This window comes from Ceratotherium simum, chromosome 24, assembly GCF_057802395.1.
Source record: "Ceratotherium simum simum isolate JZ-2026a chromosome 24, ASM5780239v1, whole genome shotgun sequence".
In the NCBI taxonomy this organism is placed as follows: domain Eukaryota; kingdom Metazoa; phylum Chordata; class Mammalia; order Perissodactyla; family Rhinocerotidae; genus Ceratotherium; species Ceratotherium simum.
Window position 1 is genome coordinate 35,580,854 of NC_141923.1, and position 22,030 is coordinate 35,602,883.

General features: G+C 46.5%; 1 protein-coding gene across 1 annotated transcript; it reads left to right on the forward strand.

Moving 5' to 3' along the window:
* Positions 1-561: 561 nt before the first annotated feature.
* Positions 562-20,508, forward strand: PLEK2 (pleckstrin 2). The gene is made up of 9 exons (XM_004426262.2): positions 562-961; positions 10,493-10,657; positions 13,813-13,994; positions 15,202-15,293; positions 15,591-15,778; positions 15,991-16,092; positions 17,572-17,655; positions 19,164-19,242; positions 19,982-20,508. Exons 1-9 carry the CDS (start codon positions 920-922, stop codon positions 20,107-20,109), a joined length of 1,062 nt encoding a protein of 353 aa, XP_004426319.1. The 5' UTR covers positions 562-919; the 3' UTR covers positions 20,110-20,508.
* The last annotated feature ends 1,522 nt before the right edge of the window (positions 20,509-22,030 follow it).

Below are 22,030 nucleotides of genomic sequence, written 5' to 3' on the forward strand. Positions count from 1 at the left end.
ATGAGTAAGCTGTGTCCTAAAGATTACTGGACAGGACTGGTATTACTGTGTTTCCTTTTGTTTCAGGTTCCACATGGCCTGGTAGGACATTGTTGATCCTGTCGTCATTTAAAATTTTGATATTTTGTTCATCATGGATTTTTTTGCATTAATTTTGATTTTTTAAAAATATTGCATTAAAATATTATTTATCTAGATTACTGAGTTCTTTGGCATTCCCTTAATTGCCCCTAATGATGGAATCTTCAGCTCTAGCTTTTTTGGGGGCAGGGGGTATACTGGGGGCAGAGGGCTTCCTGCTTCCTTGAACTTGTGAGCTTCTTGCTAATGGGAACTTTTCTCTGCCCCAACCAGAGGCCAGGATAAATTCCTAGCCTGGTTCCACCCCTCAGCTCTCTCACCTCTATTTCCGTTGAGCCCGGGGATGACTCCAAATCCTAGAAATCCTTTCAGTTCAGTTTAATTCCATAATTACTCAAGGGCAATATACGAAGCGCCAGGCAGGCACCTGGTTAAGGCTGGGGGTGGAGGAAGAGGGGCAGAGACCGCCACGGTGAGAGGCGCGGGGCGCGCTGGAGCACCTGGAGGGGGCAGCCCGCCCAGTCAGGGAGAGCAGGGGCGGGGACGGCTCCAGGGGCGACACAGGGCGCGCAGGTCTCAAAGAGGCGGCTGACCCTGTACCCTGAGGACCAACCACGGACCCTAAGGCACCTGCGGGGGGAAAGCAGGTCAGAAATCCCGACCCGGTCTGGCTTCCTGCCCGGGCGGCCCGCGGCCCCGGGCTCTGGACGCGGGCCAGGGAGGCGGCGCCGGCGGGTCGGAGGCGCTTCCCGGGCGCAGCGGGCGCGGAGGAGCGCGCGGGACGGCGGCGCGGGGACCGCACCTGGAGGGCCCGCAGGCCTCGCGTGCAGGCGGCGACATGGAGGACGGCGTGCTCAAGGAGGGCTTCCTCGTCAAGAGGGTGAGCGTCTCCGGCCACTGCCCAGGCGGCCCGCGGCGGGCGCGACTCACCTGAGCCGGGGCCCCGTCCCCAGCCCGCGGCGGGAGCGGGCGGCGGGGCGCTGCCGGGCCGGGCTCACGTCCGCGCGGAGAGCCGGGGGCGGGGGTTGGAGGCCAGCCTTAGATGGAAAAGAGGCGCCAGGGCATAGGCAAGGAGGAGAATCCCGCTTGGCTAGGGCACGCGGGGTGCGGGTGGCGGCTACCGAGGCGAAGAGCTTAATTAAAACAGCGTATTACAATATGAGGAGTATAGCATTTAAATATGATGTACTGAAACAATGTAAGTGTGCTCTGTAGTTCGCAGCGCACGTCCGTGTAATGCATCCTCTCCTCAGTAACCCCTGAGTGAGGAGGAAGCCTATGGTTCTTCAGCACTTACTGTGCACCGGTCTTGAATTCTCCTACAGTCCCACAGGGCGGTAGTACCACATTACCCCCCTTTCTCCAAGGGGAAAACAAAGCTCAAGGAGATTAAACCGCTTGCTCAGGATCTGAGAGCTAGTGGGTGATGGAGCAGGATCAAACCTGCTCAGGTTGACTCCAGGCCTTTTCCCGTCCACGGCAGGGTGGTTATCGTTATCAATCTATTACAGATGAGGACACTGAGGGTTGGAAAGATGAAATAGCTTGCCCAGAGCCCCAGGGGACAGCTAGGACTAGAACCTCCATCCTCAGTCCTCATCACCCCACGTGGCCTTTCCCATTGCAAGCAGGAGTCCAGAGGAAAATGGGACACGGGATCAAGGTAGAAAATGAACCAAAGAGCAGTTGCAAGAGGAAGTTCGATATTTTAAAGTTCTTTTAAATTTCAGCAGTGATGTTCACACTAAACATTTATGCTAACAATAACAGAGCGTACAGACATATAGATCTGGGGATGAGCCTTTGGGAGGGGGATGGATGAAGAGGGATGAAGGTGCTCTCCTTCCGGTTACCTCCCCTGGCGGCCAGATCAGCCCTGAAGTCTCAAGTGGCTTTCAGGTCCGCAGGTAATGTAGTTGTGTTATGTTACACATTATTTGATATAGGAGGGCGGATGTGTTGTTTGCTCAAAACTGTAAACAGGAAAAGTGGTAGGAGGCTGATGCCAGATCAAGGGTCAGACTGGAAACAAGCAGGTACAGAATTCCACGCCCGCTTCGTGCCACTGCCATTGAAGCGATAGGCCGGTCCCTTGTGGTTTGTGGAGGTGGCTGCACCTCAGAGAGACAAACTATGGGGAATTTCTGTGGTCTCCTGCCGTCCTGCAGCTTGGACCGTGAGAGGGAGAGTGTGAGTTGGGCAGGGGGTTTTGGTGGGCACTGTTGATTGCCGGGACAGCTGGGCACTGACAGGGGCCTATGGAGGACAAATCCCCTCAGATGGGCCCTTGTGGGCCTCCCCCTGTTTCCAGGGGTTACCTTACATGATTCCCCACCACCACATGGTGTCAGAGGAGGGCTAGAAAGGGAAGGAGGGAAGGAAGGATGTGAGTTCTCTTTTGGGCTGGCCACCCAGTCCTGGGTGTCCAGAGTGCAGAGAAGTGAGGACAGTCAACAGGTCTGGCCCCCAAAGCCCACAGAAGGGGCTTGGCTGAAATACCTAAAGCTCATTCCAGCCAAACCCGAAGAATGGCATTTGGAGCCTGACCCTGGGGCAAGCGGAAGACACACCCTTTCCTGCAAGGAGAGGGATGTGGCCCCTGCCCCTGCCAACAGTTCCCGCCTGCTCATCAATCTCAATGTTTTCTCTCCCCCATATCCCCTTTCCTCCTTGGTGGCAGCAGCAGCCCGTGTCCACTGGAGAAGTTGCAGGGCTGCGGCCATGGGATTCCATAGATTAGGAGGGTTTACAGCCCAGAGGCGGGGCAGGGCCTGCGCTGGAAGCCAGAGTACAGAACAGTCGTCACTGGTGAGGGTGAAGCGGGAGGCAGGCAGGGGCATGATGCATTTGGCTCTTAATCCCGCCCAGACACGAAAGAAGCAAAGCTCCAGGCAAAACACAGGGCGCTCCCTTGGCCTGGCTTTAAAGGAGGGTGAGGAGGGAGGAAGCTGGGATCAGTGTGGGGAGGACTGCTTCTCCATTTTTTTTTAACTTTAATTATTTTATTGAGGTCATATTGGCTTATAACATTGTATAGTTTCAGGTGTACATTATTATATATCAGTTTCTGTATAGACTGCATCGTGGTCACTACCAGTGGTCTAGTTTTTATCCGTCACCATACATATGTGCCCCTTTACCCCTTATGCCCACCCCACACACACCCCCTTCCCTTCTGGTAACCACTAATCTGTTCACCGAATCCATGTGTTTTTTTATCTTCCACATATGAGTGAAATCATACAGTGTTTGTCTTTCTCTGTCTGGCTTGTTCCACTTAACATAATACCCTCAAGGTCCATCCATGTTGTTGCAAATAGGACATTTTTGTCTTTTTTATGGCTGAGTAGTATTCCATTGAGTATATATACCATGTCTTCTTTATCCATTCATCTGTTGATGGGCACTTGGGTTACTTCCACTTCTTGGCTATTGTGAATAATGCTGCAATGAACATAGGGGTCCATAAATCTCTTTGAATTGTTGATTTCATGTTCTTTGGATAAATACCCAGTAGTGAGATAGCTGGATCATGTGGTATTTCTATTTTTAATTTTTTGAGAAATCTCCATACTGTTTTCCACAGTGGCTGCACCAGTTTGCATTCCCACCAGCATGAGGGTTCTCTTTTCTCCACATCCTCTCCAACATTCGTTATTTTTTGTCTTGTTAATTATAGCCATTCTGACGGGTGTGAGGTGATATCTCATTGTAGTTTTGATTTGTGTTTCCCTGATAATTAGTGATGTTGAACATCTTTTCATGTGCCTGTTGGCCATCTGTGTATCTTCTTTGGAAAAATGCCTGCTCATATCCTCTGCCCATTTTTTGATTGGGTGTTCATTTTTTTGTTGTTGAGTTGTATGAGTTCTTTATATATTTCAGAAATTAACCCTTTGTCAGTTGTGTGATTTGCAAATATTTTCTCCCAGTCGGTGGGTTGTCTTTGTTTTGTTCGTGGTTTTCTTTGCCTTGCAGAAACTTTTTAGTCTGATGTAGACCCACTTGTTTATTTTTTCTTGTGTTTCCCTTGCCTGAGTAGACATGGTATTCGAAAAGATACCACTAAGACCGATGGCAAAGAGCATACTGCCTATGTTTTCTTCTAGGAGTTTTATGGTTTCAGGTCTTACATTCAAGTCTTTAATCCATTTCGAGTTAATTTTTGTGTGTGGCATGTTATTGCTTTTCCTTTAAGAAGAGGCTGAGACACTTCAGGCATTGCTGCCCTGCTCACACCTTGAACGGCACTCTTAGAAAATGACATTGCAATGTTAACACACTTTGGCCTAGAAATTTCATTTGTAGGACTCTATCCCAAGGAAATACCATAAAAGCTTTATGGACCGAATGTTATCTATGTAGTGAAAAAACTGGACGCTACCTATATATATGTCCCTCCAAGTAAATTATGGTTATGCAGATGTTACAAATGTTTATAATATTATAACCCGGAGTAAAAATATAAGAGGTATGAGTAAAGAAAAAAATATGCAGACTAGAAGGAGTTCTGGAGGCTAGAAGTCTGAAATCAAGGTGTTGGCAGGGCCATGCTCCTTCCGAAAGCTACAGGGGAGACTCCTTCCTTGCCTCTTCTAGCCTCTGGTATTTGCAGGCAATCCTTGCTGTTCCTTGTTTTGTAGATGCATCACTCCAATCTCTGCCTCCATCACATGACCGTCTTCTCCCTGTGTGTCTCTTAGTGTCCAAATTTTCCTCTTTGTATAAGGACACCAGTCACCATTAGGGTGGCCCTAATCCAATAAGACTTCATCTTAACTGATTGTATCTGCCAAGACCCTATTTCCAAGTAAAATCACATTCACAGGGATCGGGGGTTAGAACTTCAACATACCTTTTGGGGGACACATTTCAACCCATAACAGGTGCCGTCTCTGCTCGTTCAAGGTTGTAGGGCCTTGGGCAAGACCTTTTTTGGCCTCAGTGTCCTCATCTTTAGAGTTAGGGAGTAGAATAGGCTTTTTCAAAGGGTCTCTCCAGCTGTCACATTCTGTGCCTCTTAAGCCCAGCCCTAGGGTTGCCATCCCAGCTTATGGACCCTTCTCCTTCTCCCTAAAGGGGCTCTAGGAACTCAGAGCCGCTCACAGTCCCGCTGGCCTCTGGCCCCAGCAAGCCACTTACAGGCAAGGAACCTGGAGAGGGAGGCCTGGGTTCTTTTTCAGCTTGTACCGCTGTGTTTTTGGCCTCTGACCCCCTTTGCCTGGTGACTTTGGACCAGTCCCTTGTGCCCTTGAGCCTGGCGTGGCTCCTCTGTAGAGCGGGGATCATGGTGCTCTCCTTCCCGTTTTGTGGATTACTGCAGCAGCCTGCAACTGAGCTCATCCCTCAGTCTGACCTGCTTCCTTCAGCTGTTCTGCCACAGTGTGGTCAGGGTGATCTTTTTCACAGGAGAACCTAAGCTGTCATTCTTCTCCTTAAAAGTCTTCAAAGTTTCCCCTCTGGCCACAATATAAAGATCAAAATCAACAACATGGATCCTGAAGCCAAAAGGGCCTGCATCACTTCCCCCATCCCTTCCTGCAGGCCTCCGAGCCCAAGCTGTATAGAACTATTCGGGGCCGGCCCCCGTGGCTTAGCGGTTAAGTGCGTGCGCTCCGCTACTGGCGGCCCGGGTTCGGATCCTGGGCGTGCACCGACGCACCGCTTCTCCGGCCATGCTGAGGCCGCATCCCACATACAGCAACTAGATGTGCAACTATGACATACAACTATCTACTGGGGCTTTGGGGAGAAAAAAAAGGAGGAGGATTGGCAATAGATGTTAGCTCAGAGCCGGTCTTCCTCAGCAAAAAGAGGAGGATTAGCATGGATGTTAGCTCAGGGCTGATCCTCCTCACAAAAAAAACAAAAACAAAACCGAAAAACAAAAAAGAACTATTCGGAGTTTCCCAAAAGCGGCGGCAGTTTTATGCTCTCCCTTCCCTGCCTTCCTGACCTGGCCAACTCTACACCACCTTCAAGACTCAGCCCCACTTTCAGCTCCTCAGGGAGCCTACCTAACTCCACTCCACCCTCTCCTAAGCTCTTCCTCCATCTGAGTTCCTCCTTGGCGTTCACATCATGCCCTATATCAGTTATCTATTGTTGTGTAACAATTACCCCAAAGCTTAACATCTTAAAACAATGAACATTTATTATCTCACACAGTTTATGAAGGTCAGGTATCCAGGAACAGCTTAGCTGCAAGATTCTGGCTCCGAGTCTCTCATGAGGTTGCAGCTAGAATGTTACCCAGTCTGGCAGCTGCCTGAAGGCTTGACTGGCTGGAAGATCCACTTCCAGGCTCAGTCACGTGGTGGCTGGAGACCTTAGTCACTCACCTCTCTATAGGGCCTGCTTGCAATGTGGCAGCTAGCTTTTCCCAGATTGCATGATCAGGGAGAGAGAGAGAACCCCCAAGCCTGAAGCCGCAGAGTCTTTTATAACCCAATGTCAGAAGTGACAAACCATCACTCTGCCATATTCTCTTGGTCACACAGACCAACGCTTACACAACGTGAGAAGAGACTACACAGGGTGTGAATACCAGAAGGTGGGGATCAAGGGGGACCCCACCAATCATCTGTCCTGGAATTTATCACGCTGAGTGGGGTTGTTGTCTGTCTCCCCCACTGTCTTGGGTCAGAATCTTGTTCTTTGTATCCCTGCTCCCAGCACAGGGCTTGGTACAGTAGTAATTAGTCATTGATTGTTGAATGAATAGATAAGTGAGTGAATTATTTCCCTAATCTCATCAGGATTTTTGTTTATTTGAATTTAAATTCATTTTCCATTATAAAAATAATACATGCATATTATTTAAAAAAAAAAACCTAGTAAACTACTCAAGTGTAAAAAATGAAAATTAAGTTTCCATTTTCATCACCTTGTATCCAATCTTAGTCCCTAGAGGTGACAACTATTAACATTTCTGGGGTATCCTTCCAGAAATTTTCTAAAATATCTACTAGAATTATTTTTAGGTATTGTATGAAGTAATGTAAGTAAAAGTGCTTTGCCCATGTCAAAGCCCACTGCCGCTGGGATTCCTGGAGACTCAGACTGCTGGGTCTGACCTGAGGACTCCACCAGTGGCCTCTGCTACCATCAGGTAGGACTGGAATTCCTCCACTGCAGCCGCACTGGGCACCATATTGCTACATGGTTAGAATAGTTTGCATTTTTTTTTACTATCATAAGCAATGATCCTCTAAGTGTCTCAATACATAAAAACTTTTGCACATTCTAGATTATTTACTTAGCACAGATCCCCAGAAGTGGAATTATCGGGTCAAAGAATTTGAACATTTTTATGAGGGTCACCAGCTGCTTCGAGTTTTCCACCTACATAGTAAATCCCTTTGCCATCAGTCAGGATTCTTAGTTGCTCATAACACATTCCACTTAAGTGAGTTTGAACAGAAGGGATTTCATGGAGAATAATAAATATTAAGTAACTCAAGAATATTTGGGACCTGGCTGGGATGCTATACCTCCAGGGACAATGCAGCCAGATGATGATACCCAACAGTACCACCAGACATTTGTAGTGCAAACGTCACTGCTGACGCCCTTTGCCCCTTGTCCCTGATAACTCGGGACTGGGTGTCAGAAGACCCTGTTCTTCCACTACCGTCCATGCCAAAAATTCCCGTTTCCCCATGTTTGGTTGCTGCCACACGTGCATCAGTGCCCCACGCGTGGGACTGGCAGCGACTTGGTCACCTACCTGTTCCCTTCGTGCCAGGGATTCTGGGGAAGGCAGCATTTTGTCCAGGAAAGCACAGTTTCTTTGTATTGGTTTGTTCTGCTCAACATCTGTTTGTTACACTTTTCTCCCTAACATTTCCAGTCTCCTTTCTCCTTTCCCTATGGTTTTAGTTTGCTAGGGCTGCCGTAACAAAACACCACCAACAGCATGGCTTAAACAACAGAGATTTATTTTCTCACAGTGCTGGAGGCTGGAGTCCAAGATCAAGGTGTCAGCAGCGTTAGTTTCTTCTGAAACCTCTCTCCTCCCTGTGCAGATCGCTACTTTCTTGCCGTCTGTTCCCATGGTCTTTCCTCTCTGCATATGCATCCCTGATGTCTCTCTGTATATCCAAATTTCCTCTTCTTGTAAGGACCTCAGTCAGATTGGATTAGGGCCCACCTAATGACCTCATTTAGCCTAATTGCCTCTTTAAAGGCCCTATCCCCAAATACAGTCACATTCTGAAGTAGTGGGGGGTTAGGGCTTCATCGTATAAATTTTTTGGAGGGGGGACATAATTCAGCCCAACACCTATGTTTTAAGGTTTAAGATTATTTTGTCCTCTCACCTTTTCCCCCTCACACCAGCCCCTAAACCATCAGCTTAGATTGCACTCTCCTGTCCCCACACAAGCCACACCCTGTGTGACAGCAATTTACTGCTAATGCTGCTCCAGGGACTCCTCAGTACGGGGTGATCGGGAAAGGGGACCTGAGTCTGGGCCACGGGGAGAGCAGTAGAGAACCCCAATTACTGAGGAGTCAGAGCCAAATCTTTTTTGTTTCCTTAAACATGACTGCCCTTGTCAAGGAAAGCTGTCAGCTGTCACGTTACATGTGGATTCTAAGAACAGGATAGAGGGAAGAGACCAAAAATGTAAAAATCAGCCTGAAGACTACATAAGTCTTCCCGTGTGAACAGCTTGATCACCATGTAGCATAACACTTAGACATATTAAGAAACTCTTGTCAGACTAGCTTTGTTACACGTTTTATTTAGTTGTCACAGTAAATTCCATTTGGGCACGGGCCAGGGCTCACATAGTGACTCCTACAGCTTCTGGTTCCCTGGCAGCACTCAGTGCACGCTGAGCGTGGAGTAGAATCACAGCCCCTCAGAGGTGAGAACTGAAGGGCCTTTGAAATGAATAAGTGCTAGGTAAAGAAATGAGAGAATCGGGGAAATGGTCTCTGATTCAGTTAAACCGCATCCTTCTTGGTTAGAACCTAACCCTAATTGGGCTCTGCTCTAGGAAATACGCCAAGAAAGTTGCTGTATGCTAAACTCATTCCTTTCTGATTCCTCAGCAGACGTTCCCCCATCTGTTGGTCTGTTCTAGATGCAGGCTCTCTGCCTTCATCTGACTATCCTGTCCATTGGCGCTGAGAGCCACCTGAGAGTGCCCAAAACTCCCCTGCCTTTTAGGCCTGCCACACCTGGCCTGGGCGTTAGGGTCCTTACACTGGTAGACCGTTTGAGGCATCGACTTTACAAATTGCCCACATCCTTTGACTAGTAATATTCTTTCTAGGAATATATCCTAAGGAAAAACATCAGAGAGGCAGATCAAAATTTATGTGCACGGATATTCAGTGCAGAATTGTTTATCATAGTGAAAATGAAACAACCTCAGTTACAAACAACAGGAGATTGACAGGCAAATGATGTATCCATCTAGGGATCATTAAAAAATATGTCTTAAAAAAGTTGAATGGTGTGAGAAGATGCTCAGAAAATCACAGAACAAAAACTAGAAGATAAAACTATATGTCATATGGTCCTGACTTTTTTACAAACTAGAAAGTAAAAACTGGAAGGAAATGCAAAATGTTAACAATAGTTGTCTCCTAGTAGTAGGGTTTTCTCTTCTGTATAGTTTTCAGTTTCTTTCAAAGTTTATAACCAGAAAAAAGGCCAAATGGAAACTAGAAGGTCAATGCCAATGGTCTTTGTTCCATCAAAAGAGATGACAAAGAGATCCAGACAAAGATAATGCTTTCTTCATGAAAATGAAAGTAAAACATGTGATTCTGAACTGGATCCTTTGCTACTAAGGACATTATTGGGGCAATTGATGAAATTTGAATGTGGTTATGGAATAGATGAAAATAATACATTAATATAAATTTTCTGATGTTGATGGTTATATTGTGGTTATGCTGGAAGGAGATACACAATAAAATATTCAGAAGTGATGGAGCATCATGTTAAAAGTTTACTCTTAAATGGTGATGTAAAAAAAGTTCTTTATTCTTCAACTTTTCTCTGAAATTATTTCAAAATAAAAAAAATGTTAGGCTAAAAATAAAAAGATAATACTGGGGCCAGCCCCATGGCATAGCGGTTAAGTGCATGCGCTCTGCTGCTGGCAGCCCGGGTTCGGATCCGGGTGTGCACCAAGGCACTGCTTGTCAGGCCATGCTGTGGCGGCGTCCCGTATAAAGTGGAGGAAGATGGGCACGGATGTTAGCCCAGGGCCAGTCTTCCAGGGCTGATCTTGATCACACACTCACACACACACAAAAGATAATACTGTCCCCCTTGTTGGAGAGTTGATTCCACGGCACAGTCTGGCTGCCTGTGCTATGGGACACCTCTCCCTAACACAATGTTGTCCCCTTGGCCACCTCACAGCAGGGCTGTCCTGTCTGTCCTCAGGGTCACATTGTCCACAACTGGAAGGCGCGATGGTTCATCCTCCGGCAGAACACGCTGCTGTACTACAAGCTGGAGGGGGGTCGGAAAGTGACCCCTCCCAAGGGTCGGATCCTTCTGGATGGCTGTACCATCACCTGCCCCTGCCTGGAGTATGAAAACCGTCCAGTAAGTGAAGGCCCCTGCTTCTCATCTCCTCCCGCCCCGGACCCTCCCACCTCTGACCTCTTTAGTGAAGATGGGACGCAATGGGAGGAGCTGAATTATCAGCAAAAAACCTGGATTCAAATCCTGGCTGTACCATGTACCAGGTATGGGTCCTTGGGCAAGTAATTGAACCTCTCTGAGCCTTAGTTCCTCATCTATAAAATGGGATAAAATAATGACACCTGATTATCTCCTGTGGTTGTGATGAGGATCGTGAAGGTAATGGTCTGTCAAAACACTTTGTAGGCTAGGAGGTACTACACAAATGTGAGTAATTACTGCTGTTTTGGGGTTCAATATGGTGGTTTTCATCCCCTGAGGGGTGCATGTTCCAAAAGTCAGGGACAGCTTCAACCCTACCATCAAAAATGTATCTGAATCAATCATTTGTTGAGGGCCCATTATATGCCAAGAAATTTGCTAGGCTTGGAGGAGTCAAGGAAGAAAATGGTAAGATCGCTTCTTGTTAAGTTAATAATTTTATTATCAAAGCAAGTGGTTAATTGAAAAACATTCGGAGTTCCAAATGATGGTACAAACATCATTAGCTAGAGAACATTGTATGCCTGAAGAGGAGGAAGACATCCTTATAGGCTATCTGGGTCAGGTGCAAGCTTTGAGAGGAATAGTGATTTGGGCAAAGATCTGAAAGAGGAGAGAGGCAGATGTTCTGGGCAGGGGGAAGGTCTTGAGTAAAAGTAAGATGAGAGATTGGGATAGATTTGGAGATGAGGACAGCCAGTATGGCCAAAGGGGAATGTTCACTGAGAGAGCAGTGGGAGATTGGCTAGGGCTAGATGGAGATAATGGGGAGCCGTTGAAGGTTTTGAGTGTGAGAATGGACTGATAAAAACCCTCTTAGGAAGACTAAAATGAGGAACTAAGCTCAGTTCCTAATAAGATTACTAAGTCCATTACGAAGAGATCTTACAATTTTCTTCTTTCTTATCATGTTTTTCTTTTTTGATTCCTCCAGACCAGTTGATGAAACTTCTAAGTATAAGAAAATATTCATGATGGTCAATTCTGGGTGGTGGGTTTACTGGTGTTTGTTATGCTAACCTCTTTGCTCTTCTGTAGTTTTAAATTTTTCTCAAATAAAAAAACAAAACGAGCTATTAAAATAATCAGGCATGAAATAAGGCAAAAAGAAGGGCTAAACATGAGAAAACATTATTGAAGGAAACATTGATAGGACGTGCTTGACTGGATGTTGAGGGCAAAGGAGAGGGAGGCATTGAATGTCATTCCAGGCTAGGAGGCTGCGAAAATGAGATGTCATTCTAGAATTTCCACTAAAATCTGGAGGTGCCTCTGGTTAAAAAAAGTCAGGTGGGGGTAGCTTTCTGTTGGGGTGGGGGTGGGACTGCTGGAGAATGCTGAACCTGGTAGAAGATTGGGTCTTCATCTTCTTCCTTCTAGCATCCTAAAAATAGCAAACACAATGTCTAGGCACATAGGCACATAGTAGATGCTACGTAAATGTTTGTTGAATAAATGCTGAACAAAGAAGAAATATTTACAGATAACTGAGAGGATTTTAAGAGGAAAACCTAGATTTTTAAGTGAATTTAAGACTCTAGCTCTCAATAAATTAAACCCTAGAGTTTGTAGGTTAACTTGTTGACCTGATGCCCTTTAATAATCTTTAAGGATCAGTGGAGAGCAGAAGAGCTGGTAGAATGGGCTGGAGACAGGAAAACTTTGTTCAAAGTTTCAAAAAAGGAAACAAGTTAAATTTGCTAACTGGAGTTGTGAGCTTCATGTTAATTCTACATAAATTCTCAAACATATTGTCATCTGGCTGGTTCATGAGTACTTGAGCTGGAACAGGTCAAGAGGGGCCAGCAGGTTCACTAAGTTATAAAGTATATTATATATGTGTGTGTCTATATATTTTATTAAGGAAGCTATAAAAGAGCATGTCTGGATTTCAGGTGGAATTTTATAGCCTCTCCTGAAATTCTTTCATTAAAATGGTGAACTGCAGACTGATGGTACAGGTATAGGAACTGGTTGAACTCGCCCTCCCACTGTGCAGATGAGTGAATCGGTGTTAACTTGGAGGAACAGCTTCAGGGTATTCGTTGGGACTGTGAGCCAGGCTTGTCTTATCCACCATTTTTGCTGTTCGTTTAGTTGAGGGATGCTGATTAGGTTTGCAAGCAAAGCAAGTTGGGAGCTAACACATCAGAAAACAGAATCAGAGTGAAATAGAATTCTTCTGTTTTCCAACAGAAGTGCCAGACCCAGTCTACTCAGATGACATTTAATAGGGTCAGCATGCAAAATCCTGCAATGGTCAAAAAAACCCTAAATGTACATTTAAAAGATGGAGGAGATGTGGCCTACATGAAAAAGACTCCCAGCTGACTTCGTGGAGTATGAGTCCACGGTGCCCTGTCGCTGCCCCCAGCTAATGTGGCCTCAGGGTTGTGTTGGCCCACACTGCCCTGCACCCCTCAGACCTTTCCTGGAGCAGCGTGTTCCATTCCATGGGTCATATTTTATGAGAGTATTGACCAACTGCAGAACATTTAGCAGAGTGTGACCCAGTTGAGGACTGTGTGAAAGACTTGGGGATGCTTAGACCCAAGAAAAGAGGGTCAAAAAGGGTATGAATAACAGTTCCTTCTTGGTAGGTGTTAATATCCTCATACCTGAAGCTCAGTGGGTTTCTTAATATACCCAAGCATCCATAGCTAAGTGGCAGAGTTGGGATTTGCATCCAGATTAGTCTGACTTGAAAGCCCGTGCGTTTCCCGCTTCAGCACAGGGGCTGTCATAGGAAGTGAGATTGATTAATCTATGTAGTTCTAGAAGGCAGAATCAGAAGCAGGGAGGCAAAGTACCCGGGAAGCAGTCCCAATGCTAAGTAGTCTGTCCAAAAGGGAAAGGCTACCTTTTGAGGCCGTGAGCTCCCTTCACCGGAGGTGTACCATTGAATCTTTCAAGACCACCTGCTGGGCTGTGGTGGAGGGGTCTGGCGTTCGGCAGTCACTGGACCACATGGTTTCCTGGGTTCGCTGCGGCCCCATCATTTTTGCTGCCCAGCCAGCGTCCTCTTGCCTGCTCGGCCTCTGAGTGCTGGTCTGACTGGCTGTCTCTTCCCACAGCTCCTCATTAAGCTGAAGACTCGAACATCCACAGAGTACTTCCTGGAGGCCTGTTCTCGAGAGGAGAGGGATGCCTGGGCCTTTGAGATAACAGGGGCTATTCACGCTGGGCAGCCAGGGAAGGTCCAGCAACTCCACATATTGAAAAACTCCTTCAAGCTGCCCCCTCACATCAGCCTGCAGTGAGTGCCTGGCCTCCCACCCCTCACCCTCTCTGGCTTTGCTGCAGCCTCTTCTGTCTGTGCACAGTGGGGAGAGGGGGCTCTGTTGTTGCTACACAGGCTTGACTGGTACCGCCATTGTGCTTCAGGGCCTTCCGCCGTCACTGTCCTCTTTATATCATTTTCTCTGCCTGAGAATGGCCCCACCTACCTGCCCTACTCCTCTGTAACCTCTTGGGGCCTCAGCTACTTTTGCCCACCTCAGTGTCTTGCAGCCCTTCCTCCAGTTTCTGCCAGGGTATCCAGGGCTGTGTCACAGCTTCCCAGGAATCTCCACTTACCAAGTCTTTGGTCTTGCTTGCAGCCTGATGGCAAGAATGATATGTTCTGGTAGCAGTTGCGTTCTTGCTCTGTGGGGTTCCTCCTTCATTCAAGAAACAGTTACTGAGTGCCTACTGCCTGCCATACACTGCACCAGATACTCAGGAGGTGCAAAGGGGAATTAACATTGTCTCATCTCAGGGGCTTTCCAGACCAAGTACATAAATAGGAAATGAGAAAAGATCTTGCATTGGTGGCAGGAATCGTCCCACACAGAACAGAAGGAAAGCAGGTCAGTGATGGAGGTGATACTGTAGAGTAGGGATGTAGGGTAGGAGTTCCCGTGGAAACTGTTACAACAGCCCATCTAGGATGCACCCCCTAACCTCCCAGGCAGCAGAACTGGTATACCTGTCAAAGATGCAGTATGAGTCCATTCCTGGGCTCACAAAAAACTCCAAACCAGGCCCTGAAATCTTGACTGTGCATCTAGGGCACTGCTAAACCACGGTGAGGACAGGGAGGTGCAGCAGCAGATAAGAGTGGGTTCAAGTGATGGGTGACTTTGAGAAGTAGCTGGAGGAGTTTGGACTTAATGCAGTAGATCATAGAGAATCATTATTGTACATTCTTTTGTTTGTAAATTAAAAGTCACAGCTTTTTAGTTTTATTACAAAAGTAATGCCTGTCTAGTATAGAAATATTAGAACATTTATGAGCAAGAAGAAAAGAAACGTCCTAAACCCCTACCTCTCAAATTCTGATGCATAGCAGAATACCCCTCTCTTTGTGACGTGTATCCTACCATTTGCCACTTGCTTTGTACCCTTAGCAGCGACTCTTGGACCCACCCTCATACTTGTCAGTGTGATGAGGGTCCCCTCTCCTTTGCCTTCCTTCTGTGTAGTCGTATCGTAGACAAGATGCGCGACAGCAGCCGCGGAATCCGGTCAAGCCCCAACATGGAGCAGGGAAGCACCTACAAAAAGAGCTTCATAGGTGAGCCTCCGCCCTCGGGGGCCAGGCCAGGCAGTGGAAACCTGGGGCATGGTGATCCGGGACTCAGCTGTGCTTGACCAGCCCGTGTCGAGGCTAGGGCTGCCTGCTGGCCAACGGGCTGGCCTGAGATGGCTACATGTACGTGCAGCCACGGCCCTGTGTAGCAGATATGCCCTTCAGTCTGCTCGTGGGTAGAGCCTTAAGGCTTCCCAGGAGGTCAAGGTCAATGAGGTCACAGCTGGAGGAGGGTGGTGTGTAGCCTGTTGTCTGACTGGTGCTGCCCTTGCCCTGATGCAGGCTCCTCCCTGGTGGACTGGCTCATCTCCAACAGCTTTGCTGCCAACCGTCTGGAGGCCGTGACCCTGGCCTCCATGCTCATGGAGGAGAACTTCCTTAGGCCGGTAGGCACCCGAAGCGTGGGAGCCATTCGCTCTGGGGATCTGGCCGAGCAGTTCCTGGATGACTCCACGGCCCTGTACACTTTTGTAAGTTGGGGAGTGGGTTCCTCTTGCCACCGGGGCAGAGGGAAGGAAGAGGCAACAGAGTGGGAGCCAGAGGGCCACAGTCATGGGTGAGAGGCCTAGGGTTGGGGGAGTGGGGTTTCTCTATTGAGGAATTTTCTTTCCCCTGTGGTAGCCCCGTAGCTTGGAACTGGGACTTTTCTGTAACAGAGACCTTGCTCTCTCCTTCCCACTAGGCTGAGAGCTACAAGAAGGAGATAAGCCCCAAGGAAGAAATCAGTCTCAGCACCATGGAGCTTAGTGGCACAGTGGTAAAACAAGGCTATCTGGCCAAGCAGGTATGGCTGCCCAGCAGCAGGAAGGAGACGGACAGTTCTCAGGCCTGGGGGAGGCAGGAATGCCCCCAAAGTGGAGGAAGGCTGAGACTGCTAGAGGGCACTGATTATCAGCAGAATCTGCTAAAGCGGGAGGCCAGCGGCAGCTGCAGGGAGCAAGTCAGGGTGCACGCACATGCCCACTTGTGCACACACGAGTCCCAGACACACGGGTGTTCAGGGAAAAGGTGCACACTAGTAATTATCACCACATTAAAAACAACACCTACGTCACTGCCCAGTTCACATATTTGTCTGGAGGGGTATTGCCAACTGGGTTGGTGTTTGGCATTTGCTGGCCTTCTGCTCCCTGAGGTTTCCCGGGGTCTCTGCCTTCTTTTGTGGGACACAGCATGCTCTCTTGATACACTTTCCGAACAAAAAATAAATATTTTCTCCACCTACTTCAGTAGGTTGAAGATGAATTTCCGCAGTGTAGTTTCAGTGTTTAAAAACTGACTGTGGCCACCACTCCTAACTGTGTTTGGGAGGCAGCCACGTCACAGTCACACCTGCAGCATTTCTACCTGTGCCTAATAGAAAGGCTGTTCTGTGAACAAGATCACTGAGTCCCAGAACATGAAGACTGAAGCGGACCTTCTGTACACCCCTTGTGTTTGTGCGCGTCTCACACCCTCTGTGAATGTGCGTCTGTACAATGGACACTGCTCAGCACCATTCCTGTTGTTACTGGGAGCATGTGCTGTCATTGTCACCTGCCTTTTGCATATCAAGATCCCCATCTGCTGTTAGGTTATTCACCATCCACACAAATGTCTGCCTATCCCAAGGGTCCTGCTTCTGCTGGGCCTGCCTGGTGTCTGGTGAGGGGTGGTGGTGAGGCCCTGGAAGAGCTGGAGGGGATGTGGGAGGGACTCTGGGCTGTTCCAGACTAGAGGGCTCAGGAAGCTTTGTGATCTAGGGGGTGGAACCAAAGAGAGTCATGTCACTATCTTACACATTTAGACGAACATATAATCGATCATTTGTTACTCTTTTTCTGATGCAGAATGTTAAAGTGGTTTTTACTGTATTTGTATGCACATGTATATGTAGATGTAGGTTTGTTTTTGGATTGACACTTAAAAAGTTGGTGCCCTTGGGTTCAAGTTTGCCTGTGAGCCCTCAGTCCAGTTGACACCTGCTGCCTCCCTGTCCTCCTTGTGCCCTGAGTGGTGTCCAGGTAATGCTCCCCCTTTCCTTCAGCGCTGACCCTCGTTGGCTCTGTCAACTCAACTAAATATGACAGTGTTTTTGCTAAAGTGTCACTGAGCACTGGGAAGTCCGTGACACATCACTACAGTCCTTGGTCTCTGGCAGTGTCTTTTTCAGACATAGTCCCATTGGAGCAGGCTGGCTTGGAGTTTTGGCATTAGATGCGTGGAAGTGGGAGGAATTTCTCAGAGCTGTTACCAATGAGCCTTGAACCTTTCTTTGCCTCAGGGGCACAAGAGGAAAAACTGGAAGGTGCGGCGCTTTGTTCTGAGGAAGGACCCGGCTTTCCTGCATTACTACGACCCTTCCAAAGTGAGTGCCCCGTGCTCACTTGGTACCATGTGCCATGCTTGCAGACACTTCTCTCCGAGCATAGCAGGCAGCTGGCTCTACTTCCTTCCCTTCTCTCAGCATCCCTACTGTGACTTCCGCTGCACTATGTCTTTCCTTCCTCAATCCAAGCTACCGCTAGCAGTCTGATCACTCTTTTCTTTCATCGCATCTCAGTGGTTTTTTTGTTGCCCCGCCCCCCACTTCCTATGGGAGAGGATCTGCATTATTTTCAGAGGAAAAGCATCTTTTAGTTTCTCCAAAGCTTACTGTGTGGCTAGGGAGGGTGAGGTGGGCTGATAAAGGGACTCCTAACTGGTGATTCCCAGCCTCTTCTTCCCTTTCTGTCCAAAGAGCCCATGAAGTCTGCCCCCTCAATCTCTTGTCCTCACTGATGTTTTGAAGTTTCTCTCTTTTTTTTTTTTTGTGAGGAAGATCAGCCCTGAGCTAACATCTGCCAATCCTCCTCTTTTTGCTGAGGAAGACTGGCCCTGGGCTAACATCTGTGCCCATCTTCCTCCACTTTACATGGGATGCCGCCACGGCATGGCCTGACAACCGGTGCGTTGGTGCACGCCTGGGCCGCCAGCAGCGAAATGCGTGTACTTTACTGCTATGCCATGGGGCCAGCCCCTTGAAAAGTTTCTTTTACCATCTAATATTTAAGCTATAATTTACTAATTTCCCGCTTTTTTTCTAATTGATCAAAGAATTACTATTCTGAGTTTCAGACAATAAGTATTATTGGGCCGGCCCTGTGGCTTGGTGGTTAAGTGCGCGCGCTGCAATGCTGGTGGCCCGGGTTCGGATCCCGGGTGTGCATCGAGGCACCACTTCTCCGTCCATCCTGAGGCCGAGTCCCACATACGGCAACTGGAGGGATGTGCAGCTATGACATGCAACTATCTACTGGGGCTTTGGGGGGAAAAAAAAAAAAAATAAAATAAAATAAAATAAATAAAATCTTAAAAAAAAAAAAGAAAATTAGAAAATATTAAAAAAAAAAAAAAATAAGTATTATTGCATGATGACTTGATCTAATTCCAGTCTAAAGAAAAGAAAAATGGCCTTGTAGTCAGCCTGGTCAGCCTTGTCTTGGCAGATATATGATTTTCATTCATTTTTTGAAATAGTGAAGAGTGGGAGGTTCCTCCCTCACTGAGCTTCAGTCAGGAACCCACTCCCTACACCAAGAGTGGGTGAAGGAGTGTGAGGAGCCCCCTGGGACCCCGCCAGACCACAGGGAGGGCCGAAAGCCAGGGAGGGGTGTGGCACTGCTGCTGCTGGCTGTGAAATGAAGCCCAGACTTCCTTACTGGTGCATATAACTTGGCCGCGTGATGTCCAAGTTCGGCCTCATCTACTGCAGACTGCTCTCCACTCTCGCTGACTTCTTTAGTTGGCCTGACTGAGGGTGGTTATAGGCGAGGGTGCACCTCTTCCCTTTTGTGCATCCACACGATTCCTAATCAGGTCTCCTATCCTCTGCAGGAAGAGAACCGGCCAGTGGGTGGGTTTTCTCTCCGTGGTTCACTGGTGTCTGCTCTGGAGGATAATGGCATTCCCGCTGGTAAGGTGCAACTTCAGCCCGGCTTGAAGATCTCAGGGCCTCCCTCCCACCCTCTCAATAATGCTCTGCTGATGAAGGACTGAGCTATGGGAGCTGAGTAGGGCTTTCTCAATGAGACCATGAATGGTATGAGTTTTGAAGCCAATTTCAGAATTAGAGAAAGGGTATGTGGGGTGTTCTTAGTGTTTTAACAATACAACTAAATAATCCTTGTCTTTAATATTCTTTCCCCTCAGTTTCTGTGCTCACTGGCCCGTAAGCTTTCATCTAAGAATAATAGCTTACACAATGCTTAAGGGTTAACAACACATTTAATATCTATTATCACACTAATTTCACAATAGCTAGCTAATACAGGAAGATAGTATTATTCCCATTTTATGGATGTGGAAATTGAGGTTCAAAGAAGTTAAACAATTTAGTGAAATCTGTGCCTGCTTTTAACATAAACATATTGGCTTCTTTGATGTGAATGAAATTGTAGATCTATGGTTAGCATAAGGGGTTGGCCAAGAGTGTCTAGCATATCACTGGCAGGCCGGAAGGCACAGGCGAGGGGGAGGGAATGGAAGAGAGGAAAAGAGGAAAGCACGCATCTGGTGAGATTCGCTAACCATATACATTTGTATTTAAGAAATACTTCATTATATGTAGTTTTGTCTGTGTCTCAGTTGACTTTCAGCCGTTTCCAGCAGAAAGCAGACATACATATTCACTCAATGATATTTTTTCCGCCTAGGAGTTAAAGGGAATGTCCAGGGAAATCTCTTCAAAGTGATTACTAAGGATGACATACACTATTACATCCAGGCCAGCAGCAAGACTGAGCGAGCTGAGTGGATTGAAGCTATCAAAAAGCTAACGTGACCAAGACCTGAGGAAACGGAACCAGGATTCCTCCCTCTTACAGGATACAGACAGGATCTCCTGGAGAATGGGAATGTGTTAAGACTTTTAACTTCTTTGTATATTTTGTACTGCTTTGGAGTGAGACTTGTGAAGAGTTCCTTAGATTATAATCAGCAGTGGTGCTATTTCCTTCCCCTGGAAATGCTAGAACAGCCATTAGGCGTCAGCATCTTGACTTTGGCCCAACATCACAGCCAGCCCTTCCTTGGGCACGGAAGTAGTTTCCCTTGTTGTAACATTAACTGGACATGTGGTAAACGAAATAAAACGCTAGTCTCGTGGCAGCTCTCTCTGAAATGCTGTCAACAAATAACTCCTTCTTTGGAATTAATAAAAATTGACATGTTTCTATTAGAATTCCTGGCAAAGCTGTATAGTTTTCAAAGGTTTCTCATGCTTGAGGCTATACGAATTATTATGCAAGCTGACTATGAAAACATCTCAAGTGATCTCTGTCACTAAGACATGCTTCATCTTAAAGTGAGGATGGTGGCAAAATTTTGGTTGAACATTCAGAGGATATTGTTTTGCTTTGAAAAATGTCTGCATAAGTATTATACATTGCAAAGAAATCATGGACTCGGAAAGATTAGTCACATATAAAAAAAGGTAAAATTACAGCTTTTCTAAGAAAAACGTCATTTAGAAAGAGATGCAGAGCAGGAGCTGCTGGAGGACAGGAGCAGGAACTCTCTAAAGGACAGAGACAGATGGAAATAGCAAAAGAATTAAGGCATGAAATTTTGGTTTTAAAGTGAACATTAACTGAGACAAATAGGTACCAAGAAGCTTCACCAGTTAGGAGGTTAATCTGAAGTAGTGAAAAGTCTGTATCATACAATATCTTTAAAAATATTTTTATTACTTTCAAGTTTATACAGTAATCTGGCACAAGCTACTGCCAGCATTCTTGCCAAGTACAAGTGCTTAGACTTCCTTTAATGAATAGATAAAGATAGGTAACTTACATTTAAGGGGAGTAGATACTTCCAAAGTGCTTAAGTAAAAATTTGTCCTCTTAAATAGTTTGAACTGTCTCCTCTTAATCTTGTCTGGAATACCTGCCCTGAATGGTCAGGTATTCCAAGCTAATGAGGTTTTACTTTATCCTTACATGGTAAGAGACTGCCTTTTAAAGCACCATTTTCCATTTGGCATTTCCCCAAGGTCTACTGTCCCTGGAATTCGTTATTGCTTTTAAAATCATCAACAGGTGTTTACTTGAATTCAACTGCATTTGGTTTGATGGCTTCTTGACTCCAAATTGGCACAACTCCACCCCACTCTGGATAGGAGCTATCAGAATCTTCATGCCTTGGAAAGTAATAACCATCACATTGAGGCAAATCAGGGAACAACTCTCACCAACATACCAGCACTTGAATTTTTAAAAATCCATTTTAATTGTTCTTGATGTAAAAGTAGCTAGGTTAAGAATGGCTGAAAGTATGGCAGCTGAGTAATAACTGTACTGCTTAGCATGACGTAGTGCTTAGCATGTTTCTGTAGGTTCCTACTCAATATTCAAACATTATCCACCTAAGTACTGGTTTGTCCTGTTTTGCTATAAAACATGAAAAAACAGTTCATATTTTTTCTTGGCCATTTTTGATTTTCAATTAATTTATGCATAAATGAGAACTAAACTATTGCTAATTTTCAGTTATATGAGTTGATACCCACTTGACCTCAAAGGCAGAATGGGGAACAGATGAAATTAATTTTTAATGAAGAGGCTTTTTGGGGAAAGATCCAAGATTTGGATAAGCTGGTAAACTGTCTTTGTCAACCTGTCCCTCAAGTTATTTGGAGCTGAGTGTGTTTCTTGTCCCCATATTTGAAAGTGATATTTTTAGATCAGCAGGGTGTATACTTTAAG

Coding starts and splice junctions, on each gene's coding strand:
- PLEK2 (XM_004426262.2), top strand. CDS start 920: ATGGAGGACGGCGTGCTCAAGGAGGGCTTCCTCGTCAAGAGG. Junction 962..10,492: donor AGGGCTTCCTCGTCAAGAGG/GTGAGCGTCTCC, acceptor GTCTGTCCTCAG/GGTCACATTGTCCACAACTG. Junction 13,995..15,201: donor CCCCCTCACATCAGCCTGCA/GTGAGTGCCTGG, acceptor CCTTCTGTGTAG/TCGTATCGTAGACAAGATGC.